The sequence below is a fragment of the Bactrocera latifrons genome, unplaced genomic scaffold (genome assembly GCF_001853355.1).
Source record: "Bactrocera latifrons isolate USDA-ARS-PBARC rearing strain unplaced genomic scaffold, ASM185335v1 scaffold_22, whole genome shotgun sequence".
Taxonomy (NCBI): domain Eukaryota; kingdom Metazoa; phylum Arthropoda; class Insecta; order Diptera; family Tephritidae; genus Bactrocera; species Bactrocera latifrons.
The window spans coordinates 1,549,106-1,573,749 of record NW_017535741.1 but is presented as its reverse complement, the minus strand read 5'-3'; the positions used below and the strand labels follow the sequence as shown (position 1 = coordinate 1,573,749).

The 24,644-nt window shown below is 37.2% G+C and overlaps 1 protein-coding gene across 2 annotated transcripts in view; it reads left to right on the top strand.

Moving 5' to 3' along the window:
• The window catches only part of LOC108968548, a gene marked incomplete at its 3' end in the record, with an annotated part of 101,720 nt that extends 77,076 nt beyond the window's left edge, over positions 1-24,644 (top strand). For both annotated transcript variants that reach the window (XM_018932644.1, XM_018932643.1), the window contains 6 exon segments: positions 2,252-2,463; positions 8,820-8,955; positions 9,366-9,499; positions 18,412-18,534; positions 18,635-18,818; positions 22,822-24,644. In XM_018932644.1, the coding sequence (XP_018788189.1) occupies positions 2,252-2,463; positions 8,820-8,955; positions 9,366-9,499; positions 18,412-18,534; positions 18,635-18,818; positions 22,822-24,086 (2,054 nt within the window).

The following is a 24,644-nucleotide window of genomic DNA, read 5'->3' as shown; positions in this document are numbered from 1 at the left end:
AGCTCAGCGCAACGTTTCAGGTACTTACTCTGAAAGCATTTTCACACCTAGCTATGTACAAGGATATTTAACAGTTATGGCGTGCACTTTGATCTGCAAAATAAAATATATATATGCGTATCTCTAGTTTATAAAATTCGAATATGAAAAAGTTTCGCTTTGTGCAGAATGTAGTTACGATTTGATTATAAAAATAACGAAACCAGCTGAACCTTGATTTTGATTTCACATTTCAAAAATATTGCACACACACACACACTCGTTCACAACTACATATGCATGTTAAATATTAGCAAATAATCATTACATGTTTTCCCCCTCTCTCTCCTTTCCTCCAGCATTTAGCTGATACGTAAAACTTTATAAATTTTATTCCCTCTCATGCGGGAGCAATACACACACACCCATACACACTTTGTAATATTTTGAAAATTCAAAAACATACACACTGGTTGTTAGTGGTTTTGTCAAATGGAAAGTACAACTCTTTGTGTATATTTAAGARTTAAATGCGAGTGTCTGTGCAGTGAAGGTCTGCATCGAGTACGAGTGACAGAGAAATGCAAAGAAGACATTGCGACAAAAAAGCAGTGCCGACAATATCAATAGTGTCCAGCATTCTGTATGTTGCTGTCTCGTGGTGTACTGTTTTATAATTTTTGTTGTTGTATTTGCATTTTGCAAAGTTGACCCTCACCTGTTGTACGGTATCAATTTATAATCGCATACAACATTCATTTTTCGTTACAAAGTTTTAGTTTTTCGTGGTTTCCGTTACAATTTGAAACACTACTTTTTTGTGTTTTGGTTTTTGGTTAGTCGTAATTGTAGTGTAGTAAATTTGAACAGTGGTTTGGTTCATGTGTGCGTTGCTAATTCTTGCGTGCACACGTGCACACATACAAAATTGCAAAATAAATCGTTTAAGTTGTGGGAAGCACCTGCATATGTGYATGTATGTTGTTCACAGCAACAAAAATTAAAAGTATTGGGTGGTTGAAAAAGTCTTTTCGTATTTYGGTATTTTTTCACAAAATGGTCGGAGCAAATGATATGTATTTGTTTAGTTATTTATTATTAAAACTATAAAAAAATTGAATTTTGATTAGAAATACGAAAAGATTTTTTCGACAACCCAATATCAAAAATATTTTTCCTTACCCAATACTCGTGAAGAGGCACAAGCAGAAATTAAATATTTTAAATAAATTAAATATTATATCAATAAGTTTAAATGAATAAGATTCACGTATTTCTAACTAATGCAAAGCATAGTTGCAGCTGCATGTTCGCAAAGGCTCTTCGCTGCAACACCTTTTACTCCAACTTTTTTCGGTAGAGTATATTTTATATGCACTTCCCCGCACAAAACTTTTTCCATCAGTTGATATCAACAACAAAAGCACATGTATGTATGTTCTCAAGCCATGATAGCTGGCATTAAAAAGTCTCAAACCTCGCTCAACGTTAGACACACGTACATGTGTACAGAGTCCACCGCTGTCACGCGCATACTTCAGCAGTTCCGGCTGCCCAACCATGAACGTACTCTCGACGCGTCTTTGCTGCGGTCGGCAAACCGCAATGGGTGGTCAAAACTTCGACGTGGCAATCAACTCTTAATTTCTGATCAAAGCCAGAGTGGGATAAGAAATAGGACGTTTCCATAAATTCATATATAATTACGTGTATGCATGCAGCTGAGCGCGTGCATGAGTGTGTCTGCGTGCTCGTTGTTATGGAGGGGGGGAAACTCTATATTCCCGCAGCAAAACGTTTGCGCATAGAAATTTTTAAGTGGAACATTTATTGCGCACTTCCAATGTTGCAGAGCTCCACAGCTTCAGTGAAGCGTTGCATGGCTGCTTTCACTTTTCGCCCCGCTGTCTTCAGCGCTGCCGACATTTTCATGCGAATTTAAAACAAATTTACACTTTTATGCTGTTGCCACCGCTGTCACCGTTGGCAAATATCTTAAGTGCGGAAAAGTAAAACTATGCTGTACCGTTACCTTTCTACGTGTATGTCTGCTGCAACGACCAGCAGGTGTGGCACTTGAGGTGTTTCGTTCACTATTAAACACATTTCATAAAAAATACAAAAAAATAAAAGTGTATGCAAAAAATCACACACCCACAATGCCAAGTTGGTCGTTTTAATACTTTTCGTGGTAAAMATTTTTATCCATTCACTTTGCCAGCATTCACCTACAGCACCTCACCTCATTCGTACTTTTTATTTATTTTTGCAGATTTCATTGCTGGACTCAAGGATGTTTCAGTTACAATACCACAAGCGGTGAAACGTGGTAGCAATGCACTTCTCATATGCAATTACGATATGGAAAATGATACTTTATACTCCATAAAATGGTATAAGGGGCGGCGAGAGTTTTATCGCTATACACCAAAGGAAAATCCGGCAATGAAAGTTTTCCCCATGGTCGCCGGACTAAATGTTGAGGTATGTACAAGTGAATATACACAACAATAAATAATTCTGTGAATATCATAATGATGTACTCGTACGCGCCTACATATGTAGATACATATGTATGTGGCAGGACAGTGTCAATGGAAGTTGCGCAAAAAATTTGCTTCATTTGTGTATTGTATGTATATAGTACATGTATGTATGTGCACATAAAGATTTTTCTCAAAATTTTTTTTTTTTATAAATGGTAGAGAAAAATCGAAATATTTAATTCTCGTTCAAAAAATAGCACATTTTTATTTATTTAGGGATGTACGTTAGGGTGCTCCAAGATGTTTTTTTTTTTTTTACATTCTGGATAAATCTTTGCTTGTGCACCTCTTCAACAGTAATGAAATTCTTGCAACATCTTGAGCACTTTTTCAGCGGTACGACCGCCCTCCTCACTTAAAACTTCTTGTAATCTGATACCCTTTGCTTAAATTTTCATCATCTAATACGGATTGAGCAGCAGTTTCATTGCCTAAATACTGTAGAGGTTGACTGAATTGCTGTATTTATTTTTTATCAGTTTGAATTGACTTCGAARAGCATAAATCCAGATAAGTTTGTTTTACATTTAAAACACATTGGAGCCAGAACGTAAAATATCACGATTAACAAGCAAATATGTATTAAACAGTGTGCCCTTATCCTTCTTCAACTTTTCAGTTAAACGCTAAACAGTGCTATTGCAATACACAAATTACCCTTTCCGTCTATGTGGCTTGATGCAGGATACCTGGAGGTCGGCCTTTAAATTTTCGATTTTTATTGCCACTTAAAAATATCACTGAGAGTTCAATAACGGAACTAGTTATCCATCGTTCCAGGCGACTTTTTCCTGTTCTCTTTCTGATGAGTTTTCTTATCTTGGCAAAGTTATCAATTGCTCTTTATTCTCATATAAAATAACTACCAGATGAACTGTTTCTTTTGATTTGGGAGGTCATTAAAGTGAAAGTTACACACTCTCTCCTCCTATTTTGAAAATCAATTTTAATGGACCCCGCACGATTTTGCGATTTTCGGTGCGAATTCTTCAAAGAGATATACGGTATCTCTCATAATTTAGATATACATACCTGTCCACTGTCGCTACTAATTTTGGATGAAGTCTTTCCACATAGATTTTGTTTTTGTTGCAAGTACACGACTTGAGTTGACCAATCTTCTTTCAACGATATAATGTCTGAGTTTTATTTGTCATGTTCGCCCAACAAAAATTATGTGTTAATTATGTGTTGCAAAAAAAAAAAACACAAAATATAACATGCTTATCGCGAGTTTGGCGTGTCGACTGTAGTAAGCAAGAATTGACAATTTTCGATGTAATTCCGCATGACTTATCGTAATCCTAACGTAGTTTTCAATTGACTCATCATGTTTCAAACAAATTAAGAGTGTGCGTGTCCAAAAACAGTTATCCCTCATGTTCGATGCATATATTATATATCCAGTATCCATATTCATTATTCCCCATTTTTTTTTTTTTCTTTGTTTGCTGATGCCAACTACAGTATCAGTTTTGCGCTAAAACACACTATTCAACGTAAATAAGCTCTTTTTTCAATTTTAACAGTGTACAATTATTTTTTTGCATTTTCCCATTCCTCTTTGTATTTTACATGCAATGTTTTGACCTTTTCTATTAAATTTTTTACCTCCAAAACTTTGAAAATAGAATATTCTAACGCAAAATTTGGCGCTTTACAGAAAATGTCTTAAACATTTTTTTTTTTATAAAAATATCCCTTCAAAAGTTATACGCTGTTAAATCTATCCATATAATTTACTGAGAATTCATACAGTGAGTATGTACCGCATACCATGACACAAAATTTTGTATTAGAATACCATTTTTTCAAAGTGATATGYAAAATATCAGAAAAATCGCTTGTTATAAATGGAAAACGAATCATAATTTAGACGTAATTTAAGCTGATATGTTGATCACTTTTTAGGTACCAAACTGACTCCKCTGCACTCTGCAACAAATATAAACTTGGGAAACAAGAGGCATCCTAATGTACATATATATAGTATACTATATAGAGAGAGTTGGACATTATTTTATTTGCAATAAAACATGAATTATTTTAAAATCGAACTGATAACACAAACGATGTCAATAAACTAAAAATAATTGAAAATTGCGAAATTGCGATAATAGTTGCTGTGCATTTCAAATTCTGTTTGCGTGAGCTTAAATTKTATAATTTAATAAAGCAGAAAAGCAAAAAAGCACGATTACTTCAAAACCAATTTATTGTAACGACTTAGACATTTTCAATTACTGCAGCAGAGAAATCATTTGACATTGCTCTAATCGAATCAAAATTTAATTTATCAGCTTATAAAGAAAAATAAATGATTTTCCATTCTTTGTTTATATGTAGTATATATATATTTTAGTTTTTACTTATTTATCAAAAGCTTGTTTAAATGCTTAAAGGAGCAATAGCAGTAGCACTTGTAATTATAGTTTACTACAATAAAGTATAGTCACGTAATATCACCTACTCACGGTTGGTTGCATGCGTGATGATTAACTAATGAGTTCAATTACCTCATTACGAATGCTTATTTTCATACCTGTGACTTATACTTACTATATGTACATATATATACTTAATTGTTGTAGATGACTGTCTACCGGCTTAAGTTGTAAATGTGCCCTTGAATGCATTTGGATACACGTCGATACATTTGCGTCACACAATCGATTTGCCACGTACGCATATTTCGCCTCATTAAGTTCGGGATTCATTGYAATAATAGCGATTGTACTTACTGTCGCACACACAACTATACGCGATGATTGTCATGTACATATAGTATATGGATGTGTAAATATTATTCCAASAAGAATACAAGTGACGCGACGCGAAATTATTCAAATTTAGTTCTGAAAGTTATGCAAGTATAAAAATTCATATATTGTTGTAGAGATTCGAATATCGAGCGTTTTATCTACATAAAATGGGAAAGACGAATTTTTCGCAAATTTTTTAACTTTATCATATTTGTTTAATACTAAAATTTGCAAATTTTCATGTATTTTTGCTAAAGTAGTTTCTAGAAAAACGCGTTTTAAGTTTCGATCCAAGTTTAAACCAGTCCAATTGTCGCGACACTAAAATACAACCATTTTGCCACTGCGGAGATATTTTGAATATCTCAGCTGGAGAATTTAGAATTTTTTTGATTTTTAAATTTTCTAAAAAAAATTTTGATTCTTCAAAACTTTAGCCTAAAATATCCCCTTAGGGGATTATTTGAAATTTGAGTTAAAAAATCATTTTTTCAGATTTTCAATGCAATCACAATAAAAGTGTAGGAGATGGAACCTTTGGGGGCACGGCTCCTCAGGYTAGACTACTTCAATCTTTGATCGTGTTTTTCTCGAAACATCGTTTTCAAAGTTGGTGGTCACAATTTTTCAGAAACCTAGTGAAAGAAAGTTTTAAAAATCTTTTCACCGTTCTTCTAAATGGGATGATATCGTGATTGATCGAAGGTTTTTTTTTTCGATTACAACTAGTTTTTTAAAGGCAATTTGTTCTAGAAAGAGCTAGAATCATATTGGTTTGTTTCCAAATCCCTAATCCTAAATTCCTAAATCCCTAATAATCTTTGAAACGAGATATTTTTTTGATGAGATTTAAATTTGTCTTACCATATAGACCTAAGGACCTTTATTATGTTTCTTTCAGCACTTTTTTTTTATAATTTATAGATATACTATGTGAAGTCATAAAGCTGGACGATTTCGATGTWAATTTGATAGTTTTCGTCAAAACATGAAGAACTCTTTTCTGAATTTTTTTGTTTGATTATAAAAATTAAATGTATTTGGCAAATTCGTAATTTTTTTAAAATTCCCAAAAATGTGTATAAAATTATTGAATAAAAAAGAAATGACTGTATTGCATATATAWGTATATAGGAATATAATGAATATATATTTCTACATATGTTGGCACATAAAAGTTGTCCGAATTTGTCCTTTGTTGTGAATTTYAAGCTTTTTCAATGCCCTGTATTGATATTAATTATATCATTTGTGGAAAGAATTACTTTAACTATAATATACACACATTGTTTTCGCATAAAGCATAATTGAAGCTATTTTCTGCATACAGTCATTTATTTGTTTGTAATATTTCGTTGTTGTATTTTGTTCGTTTCAACAAAAGTAATGTTAAATGTTGCAGAAATCAAAAAGAATATTAAAACTATAAAAGYAATGAGGCATTAATAAGAGAATGAAAATTGAGTAAATAAATGCAGATACATAGTCAGAGTAACGCCATGCAAATGGAGATAAGTTTTACTGCCTTTACAGCAAAATTATTGAAATTACTTTTATGAATTTCATATACTGCGCAGCAAACAAAATTTTAGCTGCAGAAGCTTCCCCGGGAAGCTAAGCTGTACAGAGTTAATCAAAGCAATGTTCTTTTGACTGTTGATTTAGTATCTTAATTAAGGGTGAACGCTTTAAAAAATRTTACGGAAGCACATATACAGCTGTTTTAAGAAAATAGTAGGGCTGGTGGGTACTATCTATTAAACAAACCAAAAAAAAATATTTTTTTTAAAAACAAACTTTGAATTTAATGCCTCTAAATGGCAACTTTTATCTATTTCTAGGTATATACAGAGATTTATTTTTTCATATGACCATATGTATTTTTTTTCTAACAAAAATTATTTAAAATATGTGAATAATTAACATTAATCTGTTCAAAAAAATCCAAAAACCACTGACGTTCGCTTTCATCAGTACACATCACATACCATCATTTTGTAAATGGCAAATTGAAATTTTCTTGTGTGATCTTTATTCCTGCAGCACTTGTTGCCTCGTCAAAAGAGTACTTTCCGTGGCTACTTTATTTTCAAATTGTTTTCCAATAGTCTCCTATAACTTGTAAGAGTAGCAACCAGCAAAATTAAATAATTTTTCTCAAATGATGCTTAGGGCGTATTCTTTACATACATACCTCCTTCTACTCACTAGTAAGGAAAGAGCACTGGGAATTCAAACAAGTAAATCTCTTAAATATACCTACTTATGGCAGCTATATAATCATGTTTTCGTTTATAGACCACTAAACAGCTTGTTTTTTTTAATGCAAAAATGCTTCACAGAGAGGACAGAKGAAGCGAGATTTTTTCGTTTCTATAATTTCAAATGTTGCAATGGTGACTCTTGGAGTACATGTGAATTGCTGTCTGACCAATAAAGATTATTTTGCTTATTGATGAAGTCGGTCAGCCAGCCCTGAAAATGWTTTTTCGATGAAAGTCCGGATCATTTTCAACGCTTGAGAACGACGTGTGAGGGACTGGTTTGGGTCTTTYTCMAYTGATRCGCTAGCGAAAGATTTYGYACTATGYCTGKGGATTCAAATTTTTCCACTAGACGTTTAATTGTTGATCTGACAGGACGATTKTGGCGACCATAAGTTAGACGTAGCTCGTTGTTKKATCATATATCTTTTSATTAAATGGCAAACCTTRCTGAATAGAAATGCCAAAAGAGCAAGAAAAAATATGGCGTCCTTTACTGTCCCTAGTGGTCTCGTTTTGTATCGTTCCTATTGTTAAAACCCTGTTGCATACATATATACATATATACATATGTAGATATTAGTACACTTATATAAAAGTACGAAAATATGTGTANATAGAAATGCCAAAAGAGCAAGAAAAAATATGGCGTCCTTTACTGTCCCTAGTGGTCTCGTTTTGTATCGTTCCTATTGTTAAAACCCTGTTGCATACATATATACATATATACATATGTAGATATTAGTACACTTATATAAAAGTACGAAAATATGTGTACGCTCCTTTAACCATAAGTTAATTCATTTCAATAATTAATTTTCCAAAGCTAAATCAAATTAGTTGTTGTTCAGTAAAAAAGAGCGAACATTCATAAATTGTTTCGTATTCCCAAAAGGTGTTATTAGCTTCCGCTATTTATTTCCTTTCAAAGCACAGCAAAAGCTAGTTAATTAAATTTTACAACATTCGCTACACAAACCTTAATAAACATACAGTGTACAAACATGTAAGCATGTATGTATGTATACGCTGAAAATTTATCTAAAGCAATTACTTGCATACATACGTACATACAGGGACGTTATATAGGAAAAGTAAATTACTGCGCAACATTTGCCATAATAAAAAATTCAAATCGCTTTTAGCGAAATTTCCGCCATGCGAATTTTTTCACATATTTTTTGGAAAACATTCAATTATAATTAATTTCATAAATGTTTTTCTCCACTCTTTTACTTCTACATGCATTTATTACGGCAATGCAACAGCGTAATCTCTCCAATCAAAGTCATGTCGTGCTGCTGGCGGTGCCGCTCAACATATCCGGCAAGTTTACATGYGAGATTTCCGTGGAGGCGCCAACCTTTCAGACCGCCATGGTCTCCTCTGAACTGGAAGTTGTGGGTGAGTAAAGTACACATATACACAAACACATACTAATGCTATTTAGCGCCAATGAGTGAAACTATGCTTATGCGCGCGCAAAAAAATATTAAATCGGCTTAAATGTTTGAAATTGCGAAAAGGCGCTAATTTAAATGCTTGCTTTTTCACCCAAGTGCCAGTAAAGCAAATTAATTAGAAACTTCACGTATATTTAGCACGTTTTTTGCGCCCACTCAGTGGTGGCAAATTCCGTGTTGAACACTTCTAATTGATGACTTTTCAATTCAATRGCTGAAAACTAGCGAACATTTTGATAAAATCGACTTTTTTCCTCATTCGCCGAGTTCACAATTTTTTTACTAAATTAAGAACCATTTTTTCTTTCTTTATGTGCGCTGTTTCCGTGCTGCGTCGTCTCTGCGTCACAGAATTACCGGAGGAGCAGGCTATTGTTACGGGCATCCAGCCACGTTATCGTATCGGCGATTTGGTTGATGGCAATTGCTCAATTAAGTACTCGAAGCCGGCTGCTAATTTGACATGGACTATTAATGGTGGTCCGGTAAGTTGCGGGGCTTATTATGGTGTCCCAACAATGCCCACTTATATTGCTTTAAATTCTTTACTGGCCGTCATGGGCTCTTAATTTTTTATGTTTCCCTTTTGGCTTGGCTTTCCTTTATTTATACTTTCGGTTGCTTACGAATTCAATTTTCAATTGCTATGCATTAGTGCAAAGTGGTTTCATTCGCTTCCAGTGAGCTTGGGCGKTCCGACATGCATAGCAAACAGCAAAGGGGTGGTAATTTAAAAATTGATGGTTTTGGCACATAAAAGTTGCCAAAAATAAAATCCTAATGAAATGTAAAATCAAAAATTCGACTGAAGTATTCAGTTCGCCAACTTCTATCGATACGGAGTTCCTCGCCAATTAGACTCACTCATTAGCGCTTATTAGCCGAGAATGCGACGGGAAAAATTAAAATGAGAAAGAAGTTRGGTTAGGTTAGTTCAAGTTATGAAGTCGATCCTAARAKKGATCTCGCTTGGACATCTTAGAATGCCGGCCCTTTGTGTTGCGTAAAAATTAGAACGCCAGTCAATACAACCTTTATAGAATAGATCATAATACCCTTGTAATTCTACAAGGCGCCCTGAAAACATCAGCGATTCTTTGGTGTAACAAAATGAAATCGAACCATTTCTGAATTGAATGTTAACAAGAGAAGAGATGTGGATCAAATACGAAAATAATGTCCGAAAACGATCATGGTCCATACGTGGTGAAGCTCAGCAAATGGTCGCAAAGCCAGGATTGATGCCTCGAAAGGTTAATCTGAGTTTTTTTGTGGGTGTGAAAAGAATCATCCACTATGAAGTGATCCAGCGTGGTCGAACGATTAATTCTACATTTTACTGTCAACATTGAGATTGAGGAAAGCAATCGAAAAAACGGTCAGATCTGATCAACAGAAAAGGTTTCAGGACAACGCTAGACCACACAAATCTTTGATGACTCGGCAAAAACTGTGAGATCTTATCTGAGATGCATCTATAATATATAACCCTGACCTTGCACCATCGGACTACCATTTGTTGCGTCCAATGCAATGGTAAAACAATGGTTGCTCCATTGACTTTAAGAGAAACCTCTGAAAAATACTTATTGCAGAAAAATTGTACACTGATGTCATAATGCCTCTAGCGGGAAAATGATGCGAAATACGAAAAGACTTTTTTGAGTACCCAATATGTTCAGACGGCTAATGTCAATTTCCGCAGTAGTCCTGGTTCGCCGAACATCAGATTACCGTGGTGTTTTCATCTCAGTGTTGCAAAAGATTTAGAATGGAGGAAAAAGTGTCTGAATGTTCCCACCTCACCTTCCTCCATACACCTTTGACAACTTATGTACGTCAAGATTTAAAGTCTTATGGCATGAACGTCTACTGGAAAATGATCTACGATTGCGTCAAGATGAAATCTTCTAAGGGCAAGTGGTTCACGAGATTTGCTGGGTTCAATTCTGGGCCAGAAGGGTCTCGCAATAGCAAAATAGTGATCAAAAAGGTTTGCTGAGCGCGCGTGAAGCCCATTGATCTAGTTCTAGAAAGCAAGATGCTAATGAAGATCCAACTTGGTCWCATTCCAATGTTAGTGAGGCAAGAGTGTCCTCTCCGGCTAGCAATAGCACACACTAAACTCAGATTGCTATACAGTTAAGTTTGGTGTTAAAAAATRTATATATAGGTATATAAATAAATATATAACTCGAAAAGCATATCATTGTTGGATAAATTGTAAAGCGAATATCAAATACCTTATTCTCATACAAAAAATCTCGAATGCCTTGTCTGAGGCCAACAATAACCAAATCATTGCCATTAGACACTGACCCAACAAAATATGCAAGCGAAAATGTTCAGTTCCTCATTCTAAGCGATTGTTTCACACGCCACACAGTCGCTGCGCATTTTTCTAGACTAAATTCCATAAAGAAAAAGTCGTAAGCAAAAACACAGCCTGCGCACCCCACCGTCATCAAAGCATAGGCGCAAAAACGTACACGCGTGGGAAAATCCGAAAATATGACTAAGCACCGCAACGCCAAAATGAAAAATCGCACTAAATGTTTTGTTGGCATGTTGAAGGTGAAAAAAGCACGCAAAATAAAAGCTGTGCACAATTTGGTKGGTCGAAGCGGCGCAAAAAAATTGCTCAAAAACCACACTGGCCGCACAAGTGTATATGTATGCAAACACCTGCATGAGAGGCAACACACTGGCAGCAGGCCTCTAAGAGTGTTGAAGGGCAGGTGGCTATGTGCGCAGGAAAACAGACGAGCAGATGCCCGCAGAACGAACAATTTCATTTATTACCGACGTTTAAGCTTGAGCTGGATAGAGAAGTGTGCTATCGATGGTGGTGGACGATGAATATTCATGTTTTTTGCGCACTCTTTTTCTTGCGCTCTTAAGTCTGTCGGCATACGCGTACCTCCATGTTGTCGGCCGTATTTTGTATGTATACAACGCACAACACTCGCATCGTTCTAAATTTTTCGATATATGTATGATTGGTTGATTCTTTTTCTTGTTTTCTAGCGGTTATTTAAAACGCATTCTATTTACATTTTCGTTACTTTGATCAGCGGCAAACAAGAAAATTGCGGGTTTAAATAGTGAACAATAGAAACTTAAGCGTCGACCAAATCCTTCTAAACCTGTTCTTTACAACGATCTCTACTTCCACCGGCGGTTACTGAAGCAAATATTTTCAAAGAAGGAGTGTTCTCATCCATCCGGACAATCTGACCTAGCCAGCGCAGCCGCTGTCTCTTGATTTGCTATGTCAATATTGCTGTATCTGTCGTACAGCTCATCACTCTATCGACTGTCTTGTTCGCCCTTGCCAATGCGTAAAGGGCTATGAATCTTCTTCAAAATCGTTCTCCCAAACACCCCTAACGTCGACTAAACAAATATTGGCACTGTTCATGCCTCTGCACCATATAGCAGRACGGAAATGATGAGGGWCTTGRGGGCTCTTATAGAGAGCTCTACTTCTCATATTATTTTCACCTGTAAAACACGATAGGGAGTCTGATTGCCTAAAACCTTGATTAGTATCAAACGGTTCGGACAGATCGTTCCCTATCCCAGCAGAGCTTTTAGTATATATACAAATCCATCTACTTCAACCCTTTTCGGGAAGTTGCGCATTGGAGGTTGAATTTTGCAACTATTCTGCCAAAGATATTTCATTTCCCACCCTGCCGTTAAAAACGCCAAGCATAATTTTGGCGTTGTGCCGAGAGAAGCTCTCTTAAGGACGCTCCAGACATTCGTAGAAAGGATATTTGGTCTTTCTATTGAAAAGTTTGCTTCAGCTATCATAAAATGTCGATTTGTTTCAAGTCACTCACTCTTATATCGGCATAAAATTAAATTAAATAATTAAATGCCGACTTTRTGCAGTGAAAATATTAACTAGTCGAAAAAGTTTTTTCGTATTTTCTCAATAGATGTCGTTGCAGTCTACAGTGCTAACAATCACATTGTTTCATACCATATAGTCTTGGAAAGGTGATATTTTAAGCTTCATATAACAAAAGAAAAAAAAAAAATATTACGAAAAGACTTCTTCGACTACTTAATATTTAGAATGTTCCCACCATTTTTTAATTAATGCGCATTTCACAATTCATTTGAATAGCGACTTTTAGTTATAAAATTCCTTTTAGTCGGCTTCAAGCGTTTTTCACACTTTGTTTCGCTTTTACGAGCATTTGATGGTAATGCTTTTCAGAGGCACACAACACCTGCGAGCACTTTGCTGTCACTCACTCTTCACTTTTGCATATCAAACAACTTGCAACGGATATGAGCATTTTTTCAACGTGCCTGTRCGGGCCTTCAGAGATTTTCTTTCATTTATTTTATCAATATGTACAAGTATTTACATACAACKCGTATTGTTGTTTTTGTTGTCAGTGTGGGTCCGTTTTTCATTTTGATTTTGTGAGAGAAAAGGAACAAAACGGAAAAGTGTTGATATTTTTTATCGCTTACAGTTGATTGTTGACGTTGATGAAAACTTTTGACTGTTGGCAGTTGCCGTTGACACTGATTGTTGACACATCACGCACTCACCGTTCGTAATATTGTGTAATAAACGTAGTTGCTGGTGGAGCGCAATATATGATAAAAAATGAATGGAAAAATCAAGCAATAAAGTCACAAAACAATTGGTAATTGTCGCGCTCCTACACACACACACACACACACACATGCATAACTCGACATGCATGGCCTTATGGATGCGCGCACAAACACGCTTTCGACAGAGCAAATACAAATACGAAAAATAGGCCATGTTTATAATGCGATTCTTTGTTTTTGAAATATTCCCAGCACTCGAACTCGCTTTGTTGGCACTAAAATGCGCTCAAATATTTGCCACACACATGTCATCAACAACTGTCAACTGGCAATAATGCCAACAGTAACGCACACATGCACAACTGTACACATACACGCACACAAATACATACAAGGATGTGTAGAAAGTGTGCTGAAAAAATATTTACAGTTACAGCGTTGGGAAAAATTGTCACATAAAAATCATAAACAGACTTTTAGTCATCGGCAGCAACAGCAAGAGCACAGCAACAGAATGAACAACATCATTATTATCTGCATTGCAATCACAATCACATGACACATTGCGCTCGACATGCCTTCACAAAAACATAAACAAAATCATAGCGATCACTCAATCGCCAAGTCTCTGTGGCGGCGGCGTCGAATGTCAAATWTGATTTGATGCGCCTCAAGGTATGCTCGCTTGTCTACCCAACTCTGTTCGATCTGCAATTGCTATGTGCTTTTGACTTTTAGGTGTTGAGCCGCTTGACATTTATCTGTATTGTGGGTGCTTTTAATGTTCGCGCCTGCAGAAACAACGACGGTTTGTGACTGTTAATCGTGTGGGGTTGTCAAAGTTGACACAMCAGCAAATAATGCGGAGAGTGTGCTAATTGGAAAACGTGGCTTAGGTATTGCAGCTTTAAGATAGTCACTCGAATGTATTATACATCGAGACATACTACTACATACATACAATGCATACTTACATTTACCCATACATAAATGATGGAATAACAATGCTAATACAGCGCGCTTTTGGTCTTGTGGCAWGCTTTAAAACCTGTAACCGATGCCTCTAGCGCTCTGCACCCTTTGGCATACGCCGTTCTGCCTGACACGCACACCATTACCACCGAGCCAGCGCTATTGCGGCTATTGAGGTGCGAAAACTAAAATATTCCGCATTCATAGCTGATGTCTCTGTAACCATGTCGGCTGTGCCATAGCGCTAACGCTTTGCTGGCGCTGTCGCTCTGCCGTTGCGGTCTTCAGTCCCTCCGCTCAACTGCCGCCGCAGGTCTGCAGGCCAGCACTGTAGTTGCTGTGTTTATTTGTACGCTTGCTTATGTATGTAAATTTGAGTGTTTGCTAGCTTAAAGCAATTTTTCATGCAGCTTTTTGACGTTGTTTTGCTGTTTTGTGGCAGTCGGGTGCGTGTCGAGTGCACTTTGTGGTGGCGCAATTGCCCTACGGAGGTGTACTGTCGTCGTTGTTATTGTCGTTGTTGTTACTGTAAACCGAAATTCTGCGGTTACCAAAATTGTCACACTTTATGGAATTTTTCAACTATTATTTATGTTTTTGTTTTGCTGAAGTTACGCCACTGTCTGACGCTTACAGAACGCTCGCAGCACAAACGACTGCGTCTGTACATTTGTATGTGTAACTCGTCATGAGATCTATCAGGCTGCTGTGTGGTGTCGAGTCGCTATTTTCATCGTTTGTTTGTTTTTCTGGAGGACGGAAGAATTTTCATTGCATTCTTCTCGGAGCCAAAAAGCAATCAACCGCAAGAATATTGTTGTCGCACATCCACATTCTGACAGCTCGTAAATAATTGGCGAGCGCATGTTGAATTTATTTATTCCTTCATAAGTTATTGTAGCAAACGGAATTGAATACTTATGGTCCAATATAAGCAATACTTAAGAACTCAATAAAATACCATTCGACAACAACAAGCGATTTTAAAAATAYAATATCTAATAAAATATCTTACTGAGTTTTGCGAAATATTTTAACAATATTCTTCAGCTGCCAGCCAACGTAGTTACATASCTACATATATGTGTGTGGAAGTATAGAATGCAGGGAGCGGACTGTGTACGCCATTACAACCACACTTAGATGGCCGGTGACGTCGACAGCGCAACCATGGTTATAATTCACCGGCGAGATGACATTGTGGCTTTCATCTGTCAGTGGAACGAAACAAACAACCGCAGCCGAGCTCGAGCTCTCCAGCGCGCACCAAAAAGTTTAGGCTGCCATGGCAGTGGCGACKCGCATTTAGTTTAGTGTGGGTGGGCGTTGTAGCACATTTTCGTGCCGCCGCAAAAGGAAATTGCTACTTAAATTAGTGAATTGTTTGCAATTCGTACATTTTACTGAGCTATTAAGGACAAAGCGGTACAAAACGCGTACGAATGTTGGAATGTTGTATTTACTAGCTCATGATTGAATGTGAAATGCTTTTGTTTTTGTAGGCGTACAAGTTGCATATGCTTCGTGGCATGAGATTTGGGATTGCGGTTTTTATATTGGTGACATATGTAATGTGGCTTCTGCACTTTGTCGGACACACGCATACGTACATACGAGCGCGTAGTTTAACCGTTATGAACCCTTTCACCCCATAATATATGGCAGTTGCCTATTTGAAACGTTGAAACTGCGAAACTGTCGCAATGTTTGGCTCATGAAAAGTTCTTAATTAAAATTTAAAACTCAAACAAAGCTACTTTGCATTTGAAATGAAACTCGAAATGGCATAATTGCTATGCTCAACCAAACAAACGGTTCGCCTGGGTGTGCAAGCCATTTTAAAAATGAGCTTGCTGGTAAATATTTTTCACCAAATTTCAGAGTTACTAAATATTTAACAGACTGGCCTATTTTGTATAAACTGAAGTGGGAAGAAAAAAATATGTATTTATTATCTTTATATGTAAAACTTACGTGTCACGTGATTTGTTCGAGATGGACTCCTAAACTACTGAATCGATTTCAGCAGTCCAGTTCGGACCAACTTGAAAGATACGATAGTAAAAACAAATCATAAATAAAAACTACAGTCAAAGATGTGTTAAATGGACGCTCTATTAARCGAACATCTCCATTAAAATATAAAAATATGTTTGCCATTATTCSTAAATAACATTTTCTCTGTACTGAATAGTTTATTATATGAATAATAGCATAAAATGTATACCACAACAACTCGTGGCCGTGGATTCACTATTAATAATATAAATTAAAGCTTAAATAATTAGTATGTATCGCTATGAATCTCACGATCTTAGCGGCCAATCCATCGAAGTATTCTTTCATTAAATCCATTGATTGATACGATGTGTGGGAAGTGGCACCGTCTTGTTGAAACCAAATGTTGCCGAGATCACGAGCTTYAGWTTTTCRCATCAAATAGTCGTGACAMYGGTAGCGATGATTAMGTTCTCACCTAGAATCATCGGTCCATATTACTTCAAAAATTATTAACCACAYCAAACCGTACTTTTTTCSGGATCAAATGGCAGCTCTTAAATCTCTTCGGATTGGTCTTCATCCCAAATGCGGCAATTTCGCYTTTTTCAGGARCGCATAGAGCGAATCGATGTYACTTGGGAAGGTCGAGCGTGTATTCGGTCGAATATKCATAAATTAATGCTGGGTCTTCAGATAGATGGTATTGCGAATAGAACGCTCAGTAGACCGATTATGTAGGCCATAAATTGAGCGGAGAACATATTCTTTACAGATCGTAATCGTGAGCGATTTGTAAACGTTGTTCAGGCGGAAGTCTTTCCACGATGAAATGCCAAACAGTACCTAACCACAGGGCTCAAGGGTAGTTTGTCAAAACAGGCTATTGAAAAAAGTACCTTTACTTGAATCACCCGTTATTTGAAGGATTCTTCTCCTTGCAGTTAACCTCTTAACGTCTGCCCAAAGATTGTTAATTATATTAAGGTCAGGTGGCCTAGTCATAGATCACACAACTTTCCTCAACTTTAGTCGGAGATTAACCACTTTTCGTCTACTTTTTTGTCTTCTTTTTCGGGATTTTATTAAAATTTTCTTTTTGCATTTACAACTGTTTTGATAAAACGTCCAATTTCGCTTACATCAACAATTTTTAAATGAGATTTCGTTCTTCTTTAGAATAGTGTCTGCCACATACTCATTAAAAAAAACTGAACTAAAAACAAAAATATGTCTTAAAGCTTAAAGAGCGATAACTCAAATAACTTTGGATTCAATGACATTAATTAAAATTTCAATTTAAACRCCGAGTGCCAATAGTTGGATCTTTTTTCTGGTATAGAAATAATTAACATTTTTTAGTCTTATTTTTATTTAGAATCAATTAGTGAATACAAATGCATTAATATTATTCTAATGACGGCAAATAGTTTTTAACACAACCTTACAATGCAATACAATAGCGCGAATAATTTTCAAATAAAACTCATTCCACTCATTTTTTCCATAAGTCGCATAGATATGTTAAATTTTAAGCCGATTAGTGATCCACTGATATGTAGCTTTAATTGTGTTATTTGTTGAAGAAATAATAATTGTTGTGACACGCAATTGAATTTATACCAATAGTGTCTCTTTTTATGATTGATTACTTTTATTTTCTATTTGAACATTTTTGAATTTTTCATTACTTTATTTTACCATTCTTCACAAATAATTCAATGTTTAACTGTTGAATGTTAAAAAGATATTTTTAAAAATTTTGACATTTATTATTTCGTATTTTTTTTAATATTATTAGTTTTGTTTTTCTTTTAAAATGCACAATATATTTTCATTCCAGGTGCCGCTGCATTCTATAAAAAGTTATCAAATTGAACGCTTTGAAGAGAGCAATTTGGAGTCGGTGGTGTGCGCGCTGAATTTCATGGTGACCACAAGTCATTTCGTTAAAGGACAAATGAGGGTAATTTGCAACGCTGCWCAATAAATATTAATTTAATATTGTTTGAAGAAATATATAAATGAATTCATGATATTCGTGTTGATTTCGCTCGCCCCAACAGCTCAAGTGTACGGCCAGCATATTTGACATATTCAAAGAGGAAATCGAAAGTGTCATCGAAGAGGATCGACCGCGCATTATGGCCTCCGGACGTTCATACGACATGCACAATAATTATCCATACGAGCAGCATGGCAGCGGTGATGGCTTCGAGGATCATAACGAATCCTTTTTAACATATTCAGGTGAGTTGCAACGTATGTTGTGTTAATGTGAAATACAAGGTTTTAATATAATAACTGTATGGTTAACAACCGTGGATATATGCAGCAATTAAAAAAGGAATATTTATTATAGTTTGCGGGCATTTTGAAACGTTGWAGCAATTTAAAACACTTAATTGAGTTGAATAAGGGTATTGACTGCAACTGTTTGCTAAAGTGGATACTGCCAACACCTTAGTTTGCTTAACTTCAATATTAATTCGAAAGTTGCRGCTGCACCGACAGACGATATACTGCCTCAAGCTCTTSTATGGAAAAYTTTTTYGTTTGACAAGATATCTTCAAGAAATTTGACAACGATTATTATCTAAGAAAATGCTACAATCTTCGAAGAAATAGTACAGATCGGGCCGGTATAGCATATGGCTGCCATACAAAATGAACTATCAATATCAAGTGCTTGCATGGAAAACCTTTCTAGTTAAGAAGATATCTTTACCAAATTCGGCAAATATTATTATTTAGGGAAATGCTACAATCTCCGAAGAAATAGTATAAATCGGCCCGCTAAAACATATGGCTGCCATACAAACTGATTATCAAAATTTAGTCCTTCTATGGAAAAATTTTTTGTTTGACAATATATCTTCACGAAATTCGACAGAGACTATTGTCTAATAAAATTCTATAATCTCCGAAAAAAAGGCTCATATCGGGCTGCTAAACACGACAACTGTCATACAAATTGAACTATCAACAATATTCTTATATATAAAACTTTTTTATTTGACAAGTTATATTCACGATTTTGGCAAGAATTTCTCAAGACTTTGGCAAGTATTATTATTTATAGAAACGCTACAACCTCCGAAAAAATTGTTCAGATCGGCCAACTATAGCATATAGCTGCCATAGAATTGTAGCCTTCAAAATCAAACTAAAGACCTGTTAATACCCTTTTATGCTATAAGAAATGCACCTATGATACCCTTCACATATATATATTATACCATGTTGCAACCAAAGCAAACGTTTTATTTGCTTTTCTTAATTTTTCTGCTTTTAAATACTGGGCGAGTCGCTGAGTTGTGTATTTCCTAATCATCCGAGTCATCCGATGAGCGTCGTGTTTGCTGACACATGCATACATACATATGTACATATATGTGGATTGTGTACCATACGTGGCTGTTTATTTAATGCAAATTGCAATAAACTTCAAATTTCTCGCTTCGTTTAATGGGCAAATCGATCGGCTTTGCTTGCCACCCGTTCGAACACATATTTAATCGAAAGCAAATCAACTTGAACTGCAAACAACTTTTCAGCAATATTTAATGTTTATATTCATTACTGTATGTACACATGTGTGAGCGTGTGTCGGTGTGTCGATTCACCGCTGCACCACCTTCTTTTTCCAAAACGTTTAACACCATAGTTTTCAATGCTGCATTTCCTGCCGTCTTCTCTTCTCACTCATAGTATGTAATACACACATCCTCGAAAGCCTGCCTTCGTCGTGTTATACCAACACACATACGCACACACAAACATATATACGAAATGCAAACAAAATTTCTCAAACCTTAACTCTGTTCATAAAGCGCATCCACATATATGTATATAGACAAATACATACATATGTGTGTGTATATACATATATAGCCAGGAATGACGTTATCCGCCCAAAACTATGCAATACATTGAACGACTACGTTGTTGCTCAATATTTGTGAAAATATGATAAGGTAGCAGCAGCTGCTGGTGGCGCCAGTGCGAACGACGTAGCGGATGAAAGAGCACACATGCCCGCTAGGTGTAAATAAAAAAGAAATTTCACTAAAGTGTTGCCACTTACTTGAGGCAACATTGACATACACGAATTCATGCAAACACRCCTAAAAGGAAAATCGAAAAAAAAAACTCGCAAGAAAATACCAAACACATTGAAAACGCCGGAGTTTATTCATCTATGCAGTCGTTTGCTCGTGTGTGTGTGTGTATACATGTGTGCATGCATAGTTAAACTTAAATTGAGTTAAGGCGGCGCTGTCATTGAAGGCAAACGGCAGTTTGTTTTTACAAGTGCTCCTGCTCCATCGACTGCCTTGGCTTCAGCTGCTTATGATCAACATAATACGCTGTTAAGGCGCATTAAAATATGCATAGCTATTTATAGCACACACACACGTACACAGATGGTGGCATATGTGCCCTAGCAGCAAGTAAGCCAATCAGTCGCAAACAACGCTAACGACTCGATGTGCAGTCAATTTTGCCACAAAGCGAACGGGCGCATAAAAGTGCCATTGCCATATGAAAGGCGCTCGGCGCTCGGCGCTCCTTGCTGCCGCATACAACACCGTTACACACGTATACTGACAGCTGACGGCAGCTCGCTCCACGCCGGAGCGGTACTTACACTTCATAATGCATGCAAATGCAATGTTAACATATACCGAAGTGTCAACAAAGTGCAAATTCATCGCCACTCCCGACTCGCTCTGCACACGCTCACAGCCCACCGGCCGCCAAGAACTCCGTTAGCATTGCGTATTTTCACTTTTCATCAAATTCAGCTAATACAGCTTGTACTTATTCACATCAGCGATGTTTGATCCCACAAATCTCTCTAAAAATGCTCCAACTTGTAATAAGTAGATAAGAGAAAAAGCGCCTGTGGGGCACGTTATTATACATTTTTTATGACATCGGTACATTGCTTCAGGAAGTTCGTTTGTCCATTTGCTATCGTGGAAAMCCAATGTTGAGGAGAAGGTGAGAAAAGCTTTGGTAGCCTCATATTGTTGTCATTTGTGTGTGTTATTTGGACACGGTAGGGACTTTCACCTTACGAAATCGTAATTAAGCCAATACTGTTCTATGGTGTATTTGTCTGATGAAGSCCGTTCAGTAAAGCCGCACTGGCTTAACCGCTGAAAATAGTTCAACGAGTGGCTCTCATTGCGTACAGTGGTGACAACGTACAACACCAACGATTGCACTTAATGTCATTCTACATATCACACCCCTGGACATAGCCGGCTCATACATTGCTTCGAAGGTTGCTAGCAGACTCCGGGAAACTGGGAATATTAAGGATTCCAGAGAGGAATGTACCGAAATTCTCCTCTCTTCTTTCCTGATAATTTCGGCCACTTCGCCACCAAACCCACTTCTAGCGGCATGATGAGCTCGCTAAAAACGGCAGAGGTACTTGAGGCTAACGATTTTGGTGGACGCAACTTATCAAAGTTGGGAGGAAGATGAGGTAAATATATCTACTTTTTCCTCCTCTGTTCAGCTTTCGACAGCTTAATGTTGAGTATGATTCGTTGCCATACTTTCTATGAACCCTGTCTCTTATACACATCTAGATGTGTATAAGAGACAGGGTGTTTTTTATCCGTATTTAGGGGTTCTAGGCAGCACAATGTACAAGCGTCTCTAGTAGTTGAAGTGAGATTATTAGTGGTCCTACAAGGATTATCCTATTAGCCTAACCTAACCTAATCTAATGTATGCATTTTTGCATACTCCTTCATCCAAATAAATAATTTAAGAAGTAAATTTTTCGAATGTGAGTGCATTACCAAAACCATCAACATCAACACAGCGTCCCGCAAACTCAAATTATTTGGAAGTCTCTACCTGCAATCAGATCCAGAAAATATTATATGCCAAGGATGTACGAGTTTGTCATTCTTGACTTCGAAAATAGTGCWCTGAAGGCATCCTATTTGATTTATAGAATGCGGAGCGAGACACTCAATTCGCGCGCTCGGCATCACCACACCATGCAGCGATTTTGGTAGCATTTTGCTTTTCGAAAAAAGGACTCGATGGTTGTAAGTTATTTTCAATAAAACGCTGCAGAACTTGCCWTTTGATAAGAAAACATACAATAAATTACATTCTAGATTGCAATTGATTGACACTAATGCTCCATTTTTCTCGCTTCGCAAAAACTCTTTCAGTCAATTTCTCATTTTTGAATTCTGTGTCTGTTCTTCTCCCTTTCTAGCCGCCGACATCACGTCTTCAGCAACAACCGTACACGGCACGGCAGCGAGCATCTACGCGAAAGCACTAAAAATGCATTGGAAGCGGCTTTGGACCGGTCTGAAGGCGGCAGCGGCAGCAATTCAGGCAACCAGCAGCCTGCGAAGCGCACCGCCAGTGGAGCTGGAGCTGGCGCACCGATATGTCAAAAGGATAAGTGAAGCAAGCGATGATGATGAGAAGGAAAGTGCACCAGCGGCRGCAGTGAAGAACTTCGCGCGGTTTTCAGCTACCACCATCGACACCGAGTGTGTTGCTTATATTTTTATTGCCATTTGCACTAGCGTCTTTCTATGCGCACTGACACGCCATTTTATAAGCTGTCAAAGGAACCAAAGGAAATCCAGCGAAGTGAGTAGGGCAGTGACGACACCACGAACTACCGCCTCGATGGTAGCGGCACCAGTGGCAGATTTCACTGCCACGGTGTTGCCATCAAAGGTAGTAATATCGGCAACAACAACAACAATAGCAAGGCGTGTTGTAAATGATGGGGCAGCTTCAATCTTGGCAGTCAAACGGACATTGAAAGGACGAAAATCCTTTCATAATTGCGTTGGAAAAAATTTGAAATCATTGAGTGTACGATTGGCAGGATTGCCGCGGACGCTGTGCCCGATGTTTATGCAGTGGGCGAAAGTAGCGGCGAATCCATTACAAAAATTGGCAAATCAACAACAGCTTCAGCAGCAGCAACGGCAGCAGAAAAGCACGTCAATATTGCGCAACCAAGCGCGCACACAGCGCCACGCAACTCAACAGCTGTCGGTGACAGTTGCCGGTAGGAGCCCATCAACTCCATTACCAGCAACTGTGGCTGCATTGACATTTGACACGCCGGGTGTTAGCGCTGCCATGCACGCTGCAATTGCCAGCTGCAGCAATACCAGTCGCTGCAGCGGRGGCGACGGCGACGGCGACGACAATGGCGGCAGCAATCAAGCAATTGGCAATTTCACTAAGGACACGTCAAAGGATCAAACATTATTGATGATGATTGCACAACGTTTCGATTGTCAACATGTTGACGATTTGGTTGCACTCTCGCACAGCGCGCTCAGTAAGAGGCAGGAGCAGCAACAACAACAACAGCAACAACAGCAACAGCAACAGCCCCTGCTGTTGGGTGCCATAAAAGACGGCAAGGTGCTGTCGAAAGCCAAGGTGTTGCTGACTAATTGGCAAGAAAGCGGCGTGACACCTCGTCCTTGCTGCGGCCACTGCTGATGCCCGCCGACCCAAGGCAATCGAGTGCATCGCATAGCTTAAACAGAAATTATAATTACATACCATAAATAGCTTAATACCAATAAATATACCAAACATAAATTAATAATACTCCCGGAAGCGCCGTGTTATCTCCAAAGCAAAGGCGCCAATGCCAAAACAACAAAATACTTAGAAAATATGTTAAATTAGTTCAGAGCTGTCTAGCGTTAAGGAAATGTTGATGTTGCTTTTTAAATGCCAGAAGTAGTCGAAGAAGAAAGAGAAAGAGTAAGAGGAAATATGTATGTGTAAATAAGGGAGCTARTTGAGCGAAAGAAATGGCAAATTTGAAACAAGTTGTGAAAATGTGAACATATTGTAATGACTTAGAGTAATGCCATAAATAGCACTTCTTTTAGTAATAAGTAATAAATTTAGGAAGCGTATGAAATGTATGCCGAAAAGTTGCGAATTATCAGCAGAAGCAGATGAAATGCGARAAGCATAAAATTATGTTGCGCATAAAAATGAGCATGTAAAGCAGCCAGCCATTGCAATAACACAGTTTACTTTTTA